The sequence below is a fragment of the Sinocyclocheilus grahami genome, unplaced genomic scaffold (assembly GCF_001515645.1).
Source record: "Sinocyclocheilus grahami isolate Dianchi unplaced genomic scaffold, SAMN03320097.WGS_v1.1 scaffold407.1, whole genome shotgun sequence".
Taxonomy (NCBI): domain Eukaryota; kingdom Metazoa; phylum Chordata; class Actinopteri; order Cypriniformes; family Cyprinidae; genus Sinocyclocheilus; species Sinocyclocheilus grahami.
Window position 1 is genome coordinate 660,160 of NW_015505586.1, and position 18,162 is coordinate 678,321.

At 37.0% G+C, this 18,162-nt stretch overlaps 3 protein-coding genes and 1 long non-coding RNA gene across 4 annotated transcripts in view; 2 read left to right on the forward strand and 2 right to left on the reverse strand.

The window, feature by feature from the left end:
- ube2a (ubiquitin-conjugating enzyme E2A (RAD6 homolog)) overlaps nt 1-3,439 on the forward strand; it is a 6,879-nt gene extending 3,440 nt beyond the window's left edge. Inside the window, exon 6 of the mRNA XM_016232159.1 lies at nt 2,351-3,439. Coding sequence (XP_016087645.1) covers nt 2,351-2,479 — 129 coding nt within the window. The 3' untranslated portion in view covers nt 2,480-3,439. The remainder of the gene's footprint in view (nt 1-2,350) is intronic.
- A 387-nt stretch (nt 3,440-3,826) lies between these two features.
- Nucleotides 3,827-9,800, forward strand: LOC107550781 (uncharacterized). The gene is made up of 3 exons (XR_001604701.1): nt 3,827-3,906; nt 4,521-4,522; nt 9,790-9,800. It is a non-coding gene; the product is annotated as an uncharacterized lncRNA (long non-coding RNA).
- nkrf (NFKB repressing factor) lies at nt 6,208-11,110 on the reverse strand. Its single transcript, XM_016232156.1, has 3 exons — nt 10,853-11,110; nt 9,168-9,292; nt 6,208-9,056 (listed from the first exon to the last, which is right to left on the reverse strand). The coding sequence occupies exons 1-3, from the start codon at nt 11,077-11,079 to the stop codon at nt 6,832-6,834; spliced, it is 2,577 nt and encodes an 858-aa protein (XP_016087642.1). The 5' UTR covers nt 11,080-11,110; the 3' UTR covers nt 6,208-6,831.
- Nucleotides 11,111-11,553: 443 nt separating this feature from the next.
- arr3b (arrestin 3b, retinal (X-arrestin)) lies at nt 11,554-17,731 on the reverse strand. Its single transcript, XM_016232160.1, has 16 exons — nt 17,637-17,731; nt 16,370-16,403; nt 15,879-15,909; nt 15,314-15,374; nt 15,124-15,168; nt 14,840-15,033; nt 14,700-14,759; nt 14,533-14,609; nt 14,309-14,444; nt 14,119-14,203; nt 13,535-13,607; nt 13,197-13,334; nt 12,617-12,721; nt 12,305-12,354; nt 12,074-12,077; nt 11,554-11,951 (listed from the first exon to the last, which is right to left on the reverse strand). Exons 2-16 carry the CDS (start codon nt 16,375-16,377, stop codon nt 11,930-11,932), a joined length of 1,089 nt encoding a protein of 362 aa, XP_016087646.1. The 5' UTR covers nt 16,378-16,403; nt 17,637-17,731; the 3' UTR covers nt 11,554-11,929.
- Nucleotides 17,732-18,162: the final 431 nt, after the last annotated feature.

An 18,162-nucleotide genomic window follows, 5' to 3' on the forward strand; every position in this document is an offset into this window, starting at 1 on the left:
AAATAAAAATGACAAATGCATACAACAACATTTCAAAACTAAAACATTTAAATGAAAACAAAAAAATAAAGCTAAAAACAATTCAAACATACACAAATCAGAAAAAGTAATTTAAAACTAAAAGCTAAACGCTTTTAAGAAAATAAAAGAAATTAAATAAAAATGACAAGTGCATACATTTCAAAACTAAAACATTTAAATGAAAACAAAAAAATAAAGCTAAAAACAATTCAAAAATATTAAAAGAACAAAAGGTATGAGTATAATAATGATTCCAACATAACACTAAGCCAAACACCAAAAAAACAACTACTAAAACTTAAATAGATAACTAATACAAATCAAAGTACATTAGTTAATCAGTAATCCTAAAAAAATAACACTGAGGCAAACACACATGTTAAAATAACAACAACTTACTGACTCAGTAAGAAGCAGATTATAAAAAACTGAAACAGAAGTGGAAAGAGGAGAGATAAAAAGCGATACTTATGTCCTTTGCTGGTGTCCTGCCCGGTGGAGTCGCACGGTAGAGTCGATGGTCTTTACACTCTTTGGTCTTCACACGACCGCTTCCGCGGTAAACTAAGCTTCTTTTTCATTCGTTTAACAAAACTCAAATTGAATTCAGCTGGACGCACTTTCCTGTTTATCCCAACAAATGGCCAAGCAAAGCGCACGACACTGACAAGGTACGCGATACAGACGAAAACCAAAGTTAAACATTTTTTCTAATTAATATAAATGTTCTAATTAATATTAATATTACATTTATAAAAAATAAACAAATATTTTCTGTGAAATTCAGTAATTAATTTAATTCTGTAAAAGTAGTTTAATAATATTGCCTGCTGAAGAAAAAAACAATAGAACCCCTCCCAAAACACAATAACAAATTTAATGGATTTCAGGGTTATAATAGGAATTGTATTAATTTTAATGTAAACTATAATGGTGTCTATTTGATGGATTCTATTGGTGGGATGTAATCTGGCAGATGGCAACCAATAGAACAACAGTAATTCCTATTGGAATAATGCCCAAAACAAAAAGGAATTTTGTAATGGTTTAATGGAAACTATAAGAATTTCTGTGATGGTTTCTGTTGTTTTTTTCAGCAGGGTAATGATACCCATATTGTGCTGCACATTATTGATAATATTGAGCTGAAGCTTGACTTTGCAAATTTAAAATCGCAAATCAAATCGCAATATGTCAAAAAAAATTGCAATTTGATATTTTCCCCCAAATCACACAGCCCTAGTTTGTAGTAGTCAAAAGTACCAGTACTTCGGTACTAAGTCAATACTGAATTTTTAAAAAATGTAATGATAGACATTCTATAGGACTGGTGACACGTGTGAACACTCCGATCAATCAGACGTTAGAGAGTTAGAGAGTGTGCTTTCATTATGACCATGTAAATAATAGATTAATTGTGCAGTGTAGATATATTTATTGATTATAATGGGAGTTTTGGCAAGAGTGCAAACTATTTAAATGTGGGACTGAATCCGAAATTGCAATGATTGTCTCCGTGATAACCATAGCAGTGGATGGGACAAACAAAAAATCTGATATGCCAAAATAGATCTTGTAAGATTTGCCACTTGTTCTATACAATACATTTCTTTGTTTTTAATTGTATTACTTTTCACTTGACCTTTTTAAAGCAATGTTTACTCGATTGAAAAATATTTTAAGGGTACATGCTACAAATAGTTTTTGCTATGGTACCAAAAACTGTGAAATTTACTGTGGTATAGGGCTGTGCAATTAATCGCATGCGATTGTCATGCGCATCTCGTCAGGAAAGCCGGTTCTGTGATTAGTAGTAAATCTCCATCACCTGCATTCAGATTGAGCGGCATTCACTACACAGAGCCGTAGTTCAGACAATTAGACAATATCGCGTTCATAATCACAGATTAATCACATTCGATTATGAACGCGATATTGCCTAGCTTGTCAGTGAACTACAGCTCTGTGTAGTAAATGCCGCTCCATCTGAAAGCAGGTAATGGCGATTTACTACCGATCACTGAACCGGCTTTAGTGATGAGATGCGCTTGACAATCGCATGTGATTAATTGCACAGCCCTACTGTGGTATTAATACCGACTGCTGAAATGTTGGTACTGTGACAACACTAGTTTGTAGTATTGGGAATGTAACAAATTGTAAATTCAATATTGTGAATTTAAAATCTAAAGAGAAGTCTGGAATTTTGAATCTAATTAACATGACTTTCTTTTTCTTCTTTGAAACTTTTCTTTATGCCTTTTTGATGTTTTTTATAAAAAATTTTAGTACATTATTCGGGTTGTTAACATACCTTTCATTGTCACAGTCTTTACTGGATGAGCCAAACCCAAACAGCCCTGCCAACAGCCAGGCAGCTCAGCTGTATCAGGAAAACAAGAGAGAGTATGAGAAGCGTGTGTCGGCCATTGTGGAACAGAGCTGGCGTGACTGTTGACCCTCCTTACAGTTCACATACGAACAATAGTCCGCCTTGCCAACAAGAGGAAAACCACCTTGCAAAGAAATAAAATAAAACACATCATGTTTTGAATCATTCTCCATGTACTCGGTAGAATTGTCTGTTCTGTAGCTGTTGCAAGATTAGAGTGCTGTTGTGTTGTGGTCTCTCTCTTCATGCAGAACCTTACCCTGGATAAGGATAAACCTTAGTTTTACAAAATATTGTTGCTAGGGTTACTTGCTTTTATTTGGCCTGCCCTCATTTTTGAGTTGCTCCTACACTGTGGGCTGATTTCATTTTGGGTATTAACATGTTGGTTGAGAGTGATTTCTTTGCGTCTCTGCAAAAGTGTCATACCGAATGTCGCTTAATGTGTCTTTCAGAGTTCCAAATTAAACTGCAAGAACATTAAAGATGGATGATATATTGTCTTGTACGGAAAGCTTAGATGTTTCAGAAACATGCCTTTATAACTGCACTTGGAAAACCTGACCTTTTAAAACCAGCTTGAAAATTGTAATGTACCAGATGTTGGAATTGGCCCTTTTTTATCAAGTGCAAGTGCTTTGTTCTTTTAATTAAGCAGTTCACGTGTTGCCTATTGACACTGTGTGCCAGTTTGTCAGCAGTAATTGTTCGAAGGTACACCGTGATCTGTCTGTCCCACAAAGCCCCATGCCTAAGGCCTGGGAGTCAGAATATTACAAATTGGCATAGAGTGTATTGCTTCTCCCTCCTTCCCTGTATTCATTATTTTGTGTCTTGCACCCCAGATGCATTGTTATTTTGCTTGTTTTCTTAAGTTCCATTAAAGTGCCGTTTATTTTTACATTAAATTGCTTCTCCAAACATATGGATGTGATGCTGTCATGCAGTATCCATTTAAGATAATCTTCATTTTTTCCCTAATTTACCAAGTGTGTCGGATTTGCACTAGTAACCCATGTAAGAAACTGTACATTTTCTCATAATTCTGTAAAAGTAGTTTAATAATATTGCCTGCTGAAGAAAAAAACAATAGAACCCCTCCCAAAACACAATAACAAATTTAATGGATTTCAGGGTTATAATAGGAATTGTATTAATTTTAATGTAAACTATAATGGTGTCTATTTGATGGATTCTATTGGTGGGATGTAATCTGGCAGATGGCAACCAATAGAACAACAGTAATTCCTATTGGAATAATGCCCAAAACAAAAAGGAATTTTGTAATGGTTTAATGGAAACTATAAGAATTTCTGTGATGGTTTCTGTTGTTTTTTTCAGCAGGGTAATGATACCCATATTGTGCTGCACATTATTGATAATATTGAGCTGAAGCTTGACTTTGCAAATTTAAAATCGCAAATCAAATCGCAATATGTCAAAAAAAATTGCAATTTGATATTTTCCCCCAAATCACACAGCCCTAGTTTGTAGTAGTCAAAAGTACCAGTACTTCGGTACTAAGTCAATACTGAATTTTTAAAAAATGTAATGATAGACATTCTATAGGACTGGTGACACGTGTGAACACTCCGATCAATCAGACGTTAGAGAGTTAGAGAGTGTGCTTTCATTATGACCATGTAAATAATAGATTAATTGTGCAGTGTAGATATATTTATTGATTATAATGGGAGTTTTGGCAAGAGTGCAAACTATTTAAATGTGGGACTGAATCCGAAATTGCAATGATTGTCTCCGTGATAACCATAGCAGTGGATGGGACAAACAAAAAATCTGATATGCCAAAATAGATCTTGTAAGATTTGCCACTTGTTCTATACAATACATTTCTTTGTTTTTAATTGTATTACTTTTCACTTGACCTTTTTAAAGCAATGTTTACTCGATTGAAAAATATTTTAAGGGTACATGCTACAAATAGTTTTTGCTATGGTACCAAAAACTGTGAAATTTACTGTGGTATAGGGCTGTGCAATTAATCGCATGCGATTGTCATGCGCATCTCGTCAGGAAAGCCGGTTCTGTGATTAGTAGTAAATCTCCATCACCTGCATTCAGATTGAGCGGCATTCACTACACAGAGCCGTAGTTCAGACAATTAGACAATATCGCGTTCATAATCACAGATTAATCACATTCGATTATGAACGCGATATTGCCTAGCTTGTCAGTGAACTACAGCTCTGTGTAGTAAATGCCGCTCCATCTGAAAGCAGGTAATGGCGATTTACTACCGATCACTGAACCGGCTTTAGTGATGAGATGCGCTTGACAATCGCATGTGATTAATTGCACAGCCCTACTGTGGTATTAATACCGACTGCTGAAATGTTGGTACTGTGACAACACTAGTTTGTAGTATTGGGAATGTAACAAATTGTAAATTCAATATTGTGAATTTAAAATCTAAAGAGAAGTCTGGAATTTTGAATCTAATTAACATGACTTTCTTTTTCTTCTTTGAAACTTTTCTTTATGCCTTTTTGATGTTTTTTATAAAAAATTTTAGTACATTATTCGGGTTGTTAACATACCTTTCATTGTCACAGTCTTTACTGGATGAGCCAAACCCAAACAGCCCTGCCAACAGCCAGGCAGCTCAGCTGTATCAGGAAAACAAGAGAGAGTATGAGAAGCGTGTGTCGGCCATTGTGGAACAGAGCTGGCGTGACTGTTGACCCTCCTTACAGTTCACATACGAACAATAGTCCGCCTTGCCAACAAGAGGAAAACCACCTTGCAAAGAAATAAAATAAAACACATCATGTTTTGAATCATTCTCCATGTACTCGGTAGAATTGTCTGTTCTGTAGCTGTTGCAAGATTAGAGTGCTGTTGTGTTGTGGTCTCTCTCTTCATGCAGAACCTTACCCTGGATAAGGATAAACCTTAGTTTTACAAAATATTGTTGCTAGGGTTACTTGCTTTTATTTGGCCTGCCCTCATTTTTGAGTTGCTCCTACACTGTGGGCTGATTTCATTTTGGGTATTAACATGTTGGTTGCTGTTTTCAGTATGAATCCCAAGTTTTGAATCCAGAGATTGATTTCTTTGAGTCTCTGCAAAAGTGTCATACTGAATGCCACTTAATGTGTCGTTCAGAGTTCCAAATGAAACTGCAAGGACATTAAAGATGGATGTTGGTTAGCATATATATTGTCTTTTATGGAAAGCTTACATGTTTCAGAAACATGCCTTTATAACGGCACTTGGAAAACCAGTTTGAAAAGTGTAATGTACCAAATGTTGGAAATGGCCCTTTTTAATCAAGTTCAAGTGATTTGTTCTTTTAATTAAGTGGTTCATACTGTTTAAGGTGTTGCCTATTGACACTGTGTAGTTGTTTGAAGGCACACAGTGATCTGTCTGTCCCACAACGCCCCATGCCTGAGGCCTGGGATTCAGAATATTACAAATTGGCATAGTTGAGTGCGTGTTGCTTTTCTTTTTTCTGTATTCACTATTTTGTGTCTGTTGCACCCTAGATGCATGGTTATTTTGCTCGTTTTCTTAAGTTCCATTAAAGTGCCGTTTATTTTCACATTAAATTGCTTCTCCAACCATATGGATGTGATGCTGTCATGCAGTATCCATTTAAGATAATCTTCATTTTTTCCCTAATTTACCAAGTGTGTCGGATTTGCACTAGTAACCCATGTAAGAAACTGTACATTTTCTCACTTCTTGTAAATAAACAGTAAAATTAACTCTATAGTGTTTGTTCTTGAACAAAGATAAGCATTTACATTTCATTAAATGAACTAGGAAATGGACAATGACCAAACTAAATTTAATGTCATTACAAGCAGACTGGTTGACAGTATTCGCAATGGCAAACAACGTCACAGGGATTGCTGCTTAGGCATTTGCCAGACAGGGAGTTGAAAGATTTAAGGTTGAGATAAATATTTAATTCTACAATCAACAACCAGAAAATGACAAAAAATATACCGTTTTGTAATTACTTAAAGATTATTTTCATATTTCAAGTGTTTATCTTACAACAGATGAATGACACAGAGTGAATGATATATTGTCCATTGTGAAAATGTAAAATGGAATGTCATTTCAGAGAGGAGCACATGCTGCCAAAAGGCCCCACTAATATCCATGTGATATGACAAATTTAGTTAGTGATGTGTGTTCATCATATGGTCTCAAACTAACCAACAGCAAATCTGGACGAACTGTACAGAAATGCATGGTAAAGAGTGGCGAAGGATACACACTGTTGTCATTGAGAACTGACAGATTTTCCAGGCTTCAGTCCACCTTCGGTTTTTAAAAAAAATAGTTTACACTTTTTGGAAACAAATTAACAGAAGTAACAAGTAAAACCGCTTTGCTTTTATTAATGGTCATCTGTTGGTTTCTCAGAGGCCTGTTGAGCCTAGTCATTGTGAAGCCTGAGGTTTCACCAGTTCATATCGTCCCACCTGCCCCTCTTGCAGTAGCTGACCAATCAGCTGTTCCTTCTGAACTCTGCGGCTAACCACGAGGAAGCGCTGTCGACCCTGTCCGTATGATTTGCTGCGCAGCCCGTATCTTTGGGATACTTGGTGTATCTGCCGGCGCTCTTCATTGTTGAGCTCTGTGGAGAAGCGCAGGTCATCTTGACGGTCAGAACTGGCATAATTCCGAATTATTTCCTCAATATCGCGCTTAGTCAGCTGATTACTGTGCCTGTCCATGTCCATACCGAGTCCTTCCCTGGTAAACTGCTCTTTGACCTTGATGGGCTCAGCAATGCCCTCTCCTTCTCTTCCCAAACCACCACCTGTCCAGCCCATCTTCCGGAGTAGCTGGTTACCAATGTTGTCCTCCTTGATCTCCTGCCGCATGGATTCCTCGTCAGAACGAGCCATGATTTGATTTCGGGAAATTGCATCCACGTGGCCCTCCTTCCTGAGGTTGGACTTCACCACAGCTTGTGTGCGCCGAAGTGTGGCGAGGGCCTCCTCTGCTGCAATGTGCTTCACTGTCTTTTTGGGTCCAAGGCCTGCAGCCACATACTGACCGTCGAGGTAAACTTCACACCGCCAGCGATGGTCCGGCAGAACCGTGAACTTGTAGTCAGCAAGCACTTTATTAAATTGAGCAGTGTCATTTATTATGCAAATAGCGTTATCGGAGTTTTCAAGGATGACCAATTCACCTAGCTGCGCTTTCTTGTTGCTTTGCTGGGCGTAGCGAATACCAGGCTGGTCTGAAGTGTGGTTCCCTCCAGAAAAATTCTGCTGCTGTTGTTGCTCTTGTTGACGAGCAGCCTGGTTCATTCGCAACTTCCTTACCGCCTCCTCCGCCGCTGCGTGTTTTGAGCTCTTCTTGGTCCCTCTGGCTTGCGCCACCAGCTCATCCTGTAAGTACACACTACAGAGCCATAAATTGCTGTTGGGAACCGGGTCAAAAGTATAATCAACTTTCATGCGGTTGAACGCAGCCGAGTTGTTAAGCATACAGATGGCATCGTGTGCGTTCTCCATGATTACAAATTCTGTCCAGTGTTTGCTTTGGTCAGGCTCATACTGGCCCTTGGTACTAGGGGGAGGCTTGTCCTCAGGGTTGCGAAGAGGTGGGGGAAGGATTGGGTTTGCAGTGTTTACCTGGCACACCACCATGTCATTAATGTAAGTACGCTTGTACTGCCGTTGCAGGACACGAATTTCCACCGGCCTCATGAACAGTTTGACGGCCTGTTCTGATGCTCGGTCTCTGGCACCGTTTTTGCTCCCAGAGTACCCAGTGGCAAGGTACACAGACTGACACCTCAGTTCACATGCATATCCTTCAGAGGGTACTTTTCTGTTTTTAGGAAGGTCGGCGGGTGGAATATCTCTTAAATTAACATAGATGTACTCTGGGTTTGTCTTGCAAGCCTGAATGCTGCGGCTGAGCATGAAATTGTAGTTTGGCGTGTCGGGTCCACTCATGAACGCAGGATCTCTCAGGGTAACGGCAACGGCCGATGATACTCTGGTAATCAGCCTCTGTTTTTCATCAGTTGTTGATGTGGGGATAGAAGACGGCAGTGAAGGTGTTGGGAGAAGGCCAGAGCTGCCTCTGCTTGGACCGTCGTATACCCTGCTGAAAGCCTTGCTGGAGGTCGGCCTATCCTGATGTCCAAATCCCAGTCCACGCCATCCGCTATCCCAGGCTCCAGACTGTCCAGAACCTCCGTATCCATCAGCTCGGCCTGCCTGTGAGTATGAGTCCGATTGTCTGGCAGTATGCGCCTCATATCTAGCGGTGTACTCCTGCTGCACTTTGCCCATGAAATTCGGGGTGGACCCTCTGCTGCCATAGCCAAGCCCACTTGTGCTGGTCGAGGCCACATCCTTACTTTTGTGCTCAGGACAAGAATCATAACCGTACCTCCCGGTCTCAAGGGAGCCCAAGGAGAAAGAGGAGCTGTTGCCACGGTTACCGTTATATGGCGGATGATCTGGTTCCCTTTGTCTTACGTCATTCATCTCACTCCTCCTGCGCTCCTTCTCGTTTTCTTTTTCATCCGTTTCTCCGATTCCACTGCCGCTGCTTCCACCACTTACAAAGTGTACCGGTTCAAATCGAGGTCTGGATGTGAATTTTGACACAGGCATCTTCTTCATGGGCTCTTCACCTGAGATATGAAAGAATACATGATTAAAATACCCATTTGCATGCAAATATGATTACTTATAATTTAGTTTATAATTTAGTTTAGACGGATTTCAAGAATTTATAGACTTACTTCCATTAGATGAATATGGCCTCTTTTTTGCTTCAGCGTTTGGAACTAGTTCATACGAGGGCATTTCGCCAACATCAATCCCTTCTGCCATCTCTAGCACCTTGTGCATCAGTTGGGAGCCATAGCTGGCCCAAGAAAGAACAGCCATAATGTTGACGACATGCTTTGGTAGGCATTACTTATGGGTGATTCTATAATTGGAGATACATTTGGCATTGCAGAAAGTTAAGAAAAAAAAAGTTTTCACTAACAGATTTTTTTTCAGTATCTTATTGAAAACGTATTTCATTTTAATAATTCAGTGTTTGCCAAACACAAATTACTTCCTTTTTTTTTTTTTTACTTTTAATGAAAAAACATTTCTTTATGGTATTGTTTGTCAACTCTGTTACAGACAAATTAGCCAATGTGTAGAAATAACAATAAATCACAACAGGAAAAATCCTTCTTGTTTCATTAGACAAACAGTCCTTACATTCCATCACTTGAAACTGAGATAATATTTCACCTATGCATACCTTAAAAATAAAAAAAAATACCTATGTCTTCACAGAACCGTCCACTTGGAGCAAATATTTTTAATCTGAAAATGTATTGTATACAATATCCAGTAAAAAAAAAGAGATGTTGTTGAAATATTATAAGGGCGCACAAATAAATTAATGTTTATTAGATTTTTAATAACAATTTTATTGTTTTTTGTGAAAATAGTTCATAAACAGAGTTGACCCTTTAAGTAACAGAATTGTCCGATGGACTGTCAATTCTGTTACCGCACTGTCAGCATTGTTACTCTACCTTGGTAACAGAGTTTGACAAACAGAATTGACAATTTTCTTTATTTTTTGCCCAAAACTCCACTTGCTAGCATAAATGCTAAGAGCACATGGCACTAATGAAATCATGAAAAATGAAAAAAAAAGTGTGAAAAATGAAAAAAAAATCTGTTTTCCTTTTGATATTGTGGTAACTGATTTGACACTTTATAAAATAACTCTTGGTGTAAGAACTTTTTAGAATAAAATATTTTCTTAGAGAGAGCACAGACTTTTCAGTGCTTCAGATCTTAACAGTGAGGGAAAGTGACAATTTCCTGTATCTTACATAGTTGTGGGAGATAATTGCACTAATTTAAAGGCAAAGTATGGTACGGTAACAGAGTTGACGCAAGTTTTACGGACACACATTTTTATAAGAATTTTTATTTTTTTTTTTTTTAATTAAGTTGTAGAATTAGGTAAATAACTCTTTAGGGCTTTTATAAATAAAATGAATGAAATACTGCAACAAAAAAAAAAGGACAATAAAATATTTTGATTACACAATGATACATAATGGAAAAAATGCACTGACTAATTCAGACAACAAGAAATCATGATTTTCAGCTATTTAAGACACTTTTTGCAAAAAAATATGATATTGTTATGGACTGTAACATCTTGTAATTCATAACAATGAGTAACACCGTATTAAAATAATTAAAAATATAACCATTTGAAAAAAAAATAGACTTCGGACACCAAATGTACCTGCAATTATAGAATCACTCACATGTATAACTTTGCAATTAAAATGGTCTGTATAAATATGACATAAAATAAACTTGACCAGGACTTCTGTGATATAAGTATTCACCCGAACTCCCACCAAAAACAGTTAAACATCCCATTCAATCCAATCCCCACCTGCATCCCATGAAAACATGGTTAACCCAGACCATCGACAGGGCCAGTAGCTTATCAAGAGCATTTCCCTCGAACTCTTCAATGTGTTTCACAATGAACTGACGTCTAGCGGACCACTGCTTGTCACTCTCGTTCTGCTGCCGGTAATCATCGATATTACAGTTCCAATACCGAAGACCAGCGGGTTTACTTGAAACACACGGGCCCGGTGAATGAGGTCTGATCATCCCGGTGTTTGACGGTAGCCAGCAGCTAACAACGTAGTGCGCGCAGTGCATGCTGGGAACTTCACACGGCCCAATTATATTATGATACACCAATGCAGAACAGAATATGTGTTCTGATCTGTTGGAATCCGGAGTCTCATATTTACCTTTAAAGTAGATTCTTGGAAAATAAGGAATATGAACAACAAAGGTTGTACTAAGTTTTTTACTCCACACTGGTCTTTATTTGAGGATTTAATCTATGAGATGGAGTTCTTCAGATGAACTGAGGAGGGCAGCAATACGCCTTTGAAGCGTCTAAGCTGCCGCAAATCACAGAAGAAGAAGAAGAAGAAGAAGAAGAAGAAGAAGAAGAAGAAGAAGAAGAAGAACTATGTATATTATAGTGGGTGTAATTTTAGGATGATATATAAAAAAAAAAAAGATCCCCTGCTTCTATATAAAGTCATGATGAAGGATGAGGAAAGACTTTGATAGTGGTCCAATGTTTATTCATTTCCACCATCACCACAGACAGAAAAACAAATACAATTTAATAGGCCTACATATATGATAATACATTTATCGTAAGTTGTTCATTACTCTTTAATTTTTTACATTCACATACAAAAAGAAACTAAAACATTAATCTGAGCTCCCATGATAAAGGCAGAAGAAATAAACATGACATTTCAGTGTCACTGAGTAGTGTACCTTTTTAACATTATACAGCTAATTCCTTTTACACAGGTATTTGCAACAAGGAAGCATCTATAGTCTATGGTTCATGAAATGAAGTTGTTTGTAATCTGCATCTATTCCTGAGTGTCTCTCCTTCTGACTTGCTCCTCTCCGTCGCTGGCTGTAGAGTCTATTCAAGGTTGATATCAGTCCTGGATTTTAAAAAAAAGTTTCATTTTTGTTAAAGCCTCAGAGTCTAAGATTCAAAATGAAAACAAAAAGAAGTTTAACATTCTTTCTCAACATGGGAAAAAAAGTTTACATTGATACTTACACTTCTGCTCAATTTGAGAATGCACAAGGATGCAGTTAGAAAACAAGAAAATTATGCTCTTTAGAATGTTTCATAGCAGTACCACTTTATAAACAGGGTACAATTTGTATTACTTGAAATTTAAAATATGTTGTGGTCACAAATACAAAACTATCCTTGGAAAACTGGGCTGTATATACCTCACAAACACAAGCCCCCCTCATTTTAGATATAAAAGAACAGAAACCTCACCTGCTGGTTTAGGTGACATCAGAATCAAGGGGAGTTCAGCGGTAATATCACTGTGTACGGAAGATAAACATGTCTTGAGTACTTTCACTGTTCACAATGGTAAACCACATCACACCGTGTAATGCTGGATTTATTTTCATTGTTGGTTAATGACAAGGTAACTAAGCAGACGGTTCCTCGTTACGTATAGTTTGGAAATTATCACAGGAAAGATCTTCCTTAACACAGCAAAAGTCATTAGAGAAAGAAGGAGGTAAAATGCTCTCTATGACTCTTCACTGAGACATTGAGATGAAATGTAAAGATTCAAACCTTAATGTTAGGCTTCCCAAGAGACCACCTCCCATCATCAGGGTAACCTTAATTTTGTAGGAAACAACAAGGCCTTGTATTTGTTTATCCATGTTGGGTAGCAGACTGCAGAGAGATACAGAGATTCAGAAAAGTCACCTTGTTTATCTGCCTTGCATTTTTTATAAATAAAAGTTTTTTTATACACTCTTAAAAATAAAGGTGCTTCAAAAGGTTCTTCAAGCGATGCCATAGAAGAACCATTTTTGGTTCCACAAAGAACCATTCAGTCAAAGGTTCTTTAAAGAACCATCTCTTTCTTACCTTTTTGTAATCTGAAGAACCTTCTTTCACCACAAAGAACCTTTTGTGAAACAGAAAGGTTCTTCAGATGTTAAAGGTTCTTTATGGAACCTTTTAGACAAAAAGTTTCTTCTATGGCATCATGAAGCACCTTTATTTTTAAGAGTGTAGTGTATAAAAATACAGAGATGTTATATGGACTATGAGCATGAAAATCTAATCTAATACCGATGACTTTTATATTTTCCAACTACCAATTTAAGGATATACTCAAATGTTGTAATAACGATTAACTGACATTGTTGAAGAAGCCAAGTTGGTGTCTTCATCTTTCAGTTTGCCATCCAGTGAAAGACCACGTTTCTCTTTGTTATTGGCAAGCAGAGGAGTGACTCTATATTCCTTCTCGAAGGTGGAGTTCCCATTAATTTGATCCCTGTTACAAAAAGGGGTTTGTTCACCTCTCAAGAACAATCAAAAACAAACTATTTTTTTTAAAGATATGAAAAATGTGAACAATTATGATATTATTTGAGTATGATATTATTCAACATTATTTATTAAATGTGCTACAAAAAGAATACTAAAAATTCTCAGTCAAATTCACAAATGTGATGTGAAGTTCTGTGCACTCACGCAAATTCTTCATTCAGAACACATTTGTCGTATTTGTCCACTGAGTAAAGCAGTACATCTGTAATTTGGTGAACTGAAACATACAATGAGTTCAAGTTTATTGTGGATCATTGTGTGAAACACATACTTCTAGTTATAATCAATAATGAATCATTCTTAAAGGTGCTATGTACGATTTTTAACCATTAGATAGCTATTCACAAGGGAATACCGCATCTCAAACCAAAACAAACACGTGGTTTTCCTGTGAAACTGACCTTTGGGCTGGTTTTGTTACATAGACCTGGCAACACTGTCCAGTAGTGTGTTTTGTTTTGGGCCATATTCCATTAGGAATTAATGTTCTTAACATGCCACCAATAGAAGGCAACAAATTACCAATAGAGACCCAAAGGACCATTAAAGTTTCAATTAAATCCAATACAATTCCCCATTAAAACCCTTAAAAATTCTATAAAGGTTTCTGTTTTTTCTTAGCAGATAGGTTTTTGATGATTGGATATATGTATATATGACTTTTAAGTTGTTTAAATTGGTGAAAACTGGCTGTTTAGTTCTCTAATATGAATAATAAAAATACTTACTGCTGATTTTGATTTTCTTCACAACTTTACTGGTCTCATTATTCACTTTCACTTTGATAGGAATGGGATCTCCATGATAGTAGAGCTGAAGGGAGAGAAATCAACAGTGAATGAAGAGACATAGAACTGCAAATGATGAAAACATCACAATTTCATGAATTATCAACAACAGGCATTTAAAACACTGTACCTCTCTCTCCATGGAGGCCTCCACATGAATTGGTTTGTCTGCAGTGATAAACTGTTTGTTGAGATCGGTTTTGGGTCCTGCTGCTAGCTGATTTGGTGCATACTGGATTTTACGAATAATCAGACGGCAAGTGTCCCTATTATTGGTAGAAATATTGGAATCAGAATAAAAATGTATTCATTTTGATGGTGAGTATCTTTATGTTAAAATGAAGCAGTACATACTTCTTGTCAACTTTTTCATCGGTCTCGTCTTCTTCATTTGCAATATAGGCTTTGACTTCATAGTCAACTCCACAAGGCTGTAAAAGTAGATATGTTACATATTAGAGAATCATAGTTTTCTGTTTGTGAGTGTATTTGCACATATGCATGTTTTTCTGCTACTGTACCTTCCCGGCATCCTCTGGTGCTGGCTGAAGGGACACTGAGCATGGGAAATGTACTGGAATCTGAGACAGAACAGAAGAGACACCAATGAAGGACATCCTTGATTGTTTTCACAATGCCTAATGCATAAATGTGAATTTACATCAAAAGTGAAGGGATGTCCTTGGTCTCCAGCTTTCTTCAAAAGCGCATCCTGTATTGGTGTGTTTGGGGGCTTGGTTCCCTCAAAAGGATACATCTGAATGCGCTTTATCCAGATGTCTTTTCTGAAGGAAACTCCAATCACATCCAGATCCTCTCTGCCATAGCGGAAGGCACATGCAAGCTGTATCCACACTAAAAAATGTAATAATTTATATGAAGTGTCTAAATGAATTAAATGAATGACAAATTTTCATAATGATAATGTTTTAGATTAAATCATACCTTTCCTTCCATTAAGAGCTGAAGGATCAATTTTGAGTACCCCATCTGAGAGGGAAATTACAAGTCTTTTGAACTAGAGTAATGTGTATAGATATACATATATACATTTAATTAAAAAAAAAGTTACAAATTTACCACAATCTTAGGGAATAATCTACGTAAAACAACGTAAAAGTAGCCGAGAACGTACCAACTGGGTCAACATGTTCCACATGGTCCACAAAGTCTCTTCTCCCCAAATAAAGGCATAACTGTAATAAATGATTACTGAGATGATTATCACGTGTGCTTGTGTCTTATAAATATATTTAGAGCAGGGTTGCCAATTCTGTGCTTTTTCCCGTTGAGGGGGGTTGTTGTTTTCCCAACTTGACATCTTGAATAAAATGAAAAGGTCTGATATATATCATAAATTATATTTGACTGAAATGCCTAAACTGATATATTGTATTCTACTATTGATAAAACTGTGCTAGATGATGAGTTTTGTGAGGGATGGGAGCCATTGAACTCCTGTGAGGTACTTTATAAAACAGTTTTTATAATTACTACTAGCCTATATAGTGATTTAAAAAGGGGTGTAATGCATAATATCTATTTTAGGTCTTGGAGTGGCATGTTTTGAGTTTTGATGTTTGGGCTAGGGTCATTGGGCTAGTTTTGATACTCAGATCTGGCAATCCTGGTTGAGAGCATGTGCATTTGGAGCAGATGACAAGTAATGGGAAGTGTAAGCAGTATAAAGGGAGCCTTACCGAACCATTGCCACTCGTCTTCTTGTAAACCCTGTAGAAACGACATTAAAATCTTGATATTATAATCATTGATAATCATTATGAGAGTACAATGTCTTTTGCTTTTGCATGCTTTTAATATGTTAGTCTCCATGAGGTGATTAGTCATCTGCACATGCTAAACTCTGCACTGTTACTTTTAAACTCTTGTGGTAATCCTGTCAATCCACTCTAAAAGGGATTTCTTATAATCTGGTAATCCACTAGGACTGAAGACCAAAAAGACTTCTACAGATTTAATACTACTAGTGAACAGGGTGTAGGAGCATTACATGAAGCCTGCTTAATCTAGGTGTCATAAATATGAATAAAATATTGAATAGTCTGTAGGATACAGAGAAATGGTGGTCTTAAATGCATTTAAATGTTGATTATGATGTTTTGAATGTCTTTATGACTCATATTTAGAGTATTTATAAATTGTTGGAATAAATGAATATGCACAAACTTACTTTGTCATGGTTATGGAAAGTCACCTGAGGCTTTCTGAAATGAGAAGTGAACAGGTTGGAGTGTAAAATGTGCCTGTAGAGGGCAGTCGTGTGATTTAGCAACATTAAAAGTACCAACATCCTTCCCTGAATTAAGAATAGTGTTTGGAAAACCATTCATGTTTGTATGTTGTCCTGCTGAGATTTCAATCCACTAGAGCTAATCAGGGAAGAGGAGATTAGCGTAACGATAGGCTACTTCATAATCCTCCAGAGAAGCCGCACTCAGGATTAGCTCTTATCTGTTTTTAATGTGTCTCTGTGAATGAGGCCAACTAGCTGCAATGTACTTTGAATATTCAAGCACTATGTTTGAAAAGTGTTTAGTCATCTTTTTCACTTGGTGCAAAATGAGTTGTACTTTGTTAAATACATACAAGAGAAGACAAGTTAAATTCCTTTCAAATGTTGGACTGCGTGGCCTTTGAAACTATTTAAAAGTACATATTTTAAACATTATTTACATATTTTAAAGTCTAAACAGGAGCATACCCAACAAATAAGATTCATTAATTACTATTCATGTGTAAATGAATATGAATAAATCACATGAAATATAAGACTCTTTTTTGGCCAGCAAAATTCATCCACCATGCTCTTGTTTAAAAATCACTATATTTCTATAGTGTGACTTAGCGTGTATGCTCAGTTAAATTGATTCGCTTGTGTGGTTCAAAAGTAATTAAACGAAACAAATATTAAACTTTTTGTTGTGCTATAGAAATGATAACAAACACAATGATCACAATCTTTTTTCAAGTGCAATCAAGATGCAAAGTCTAAGCATCATATGTCACATTTAGCTGACTATTGTTCTCATGACTTACTATGAATATTCTTGATAAAGATGACCTCATTCCTTCAGGTTAGGGTTATATCAATTAGCATAATGTTTAGTTAACTGGAAAGCAAGACACTGAATATGCAAACAACTGAATGCTCCTCGGTCTCTAGTCTACATGATAGCAACTTGTTAGTGTAAATGAGGTACAAATGTGTACCTTTTTAAAGGGTGCCATCCTATTGACAACTTTCATACTATTTTTTTTTCAGAAAATGTACAAATACTATGCTACATTTCAATCTTCCTGTAGTGAACAATAATGATAGTCTTAACACTGAACAATCTCATATAAACTGAATCCAAATCAGCAGCTGTCCTAAATTCTTTCATGTGCACCTCAAAGTCTAAGTGCATTTTTCAGTGTGATGACAGTTCAGATCTTACCTGGTTTTGAGAGGGCGTCTTCTGCTTTGCTCTTGACTGTTGCACGTGAGCACCGCTCTGTAGCTAGTGTTGATAGTTTCCTAGTGTGATTCCCAGTTTGTCTTGTCCACTTTTATAGTGCAAACTCTCCTCCCTCTCTTTGGCTTACACGGCCTACGTTATAAAATGTTCATTTCGCTCCCAATCCTATTAGTTGATTAGTACTCGTCTTTTTTCTGGCTACAATATGTATAAAAATAGACACAGAATTGGATTTAGGGATTAGCTATTGAGGAGTACATGTATGAATGAGAGTGTCAGTCTCAGGTTCATTTGGTTGGACGACAGAACTGTGATAATATGCTTGCATCTCTTGTCTGTGTTCAGTGCTCCACCTCCAACATAGCATGTGTCCATTTAGGGCATGTCCTCACCGTGGCATCACTTTCCCTGTCATGAGGCCAGAATAACAATAACAACTGCTCCCAAAGCTTCATAACACACAGCACGTTCATCCTAACAGGATAGACATCAAATTCAATCAGCT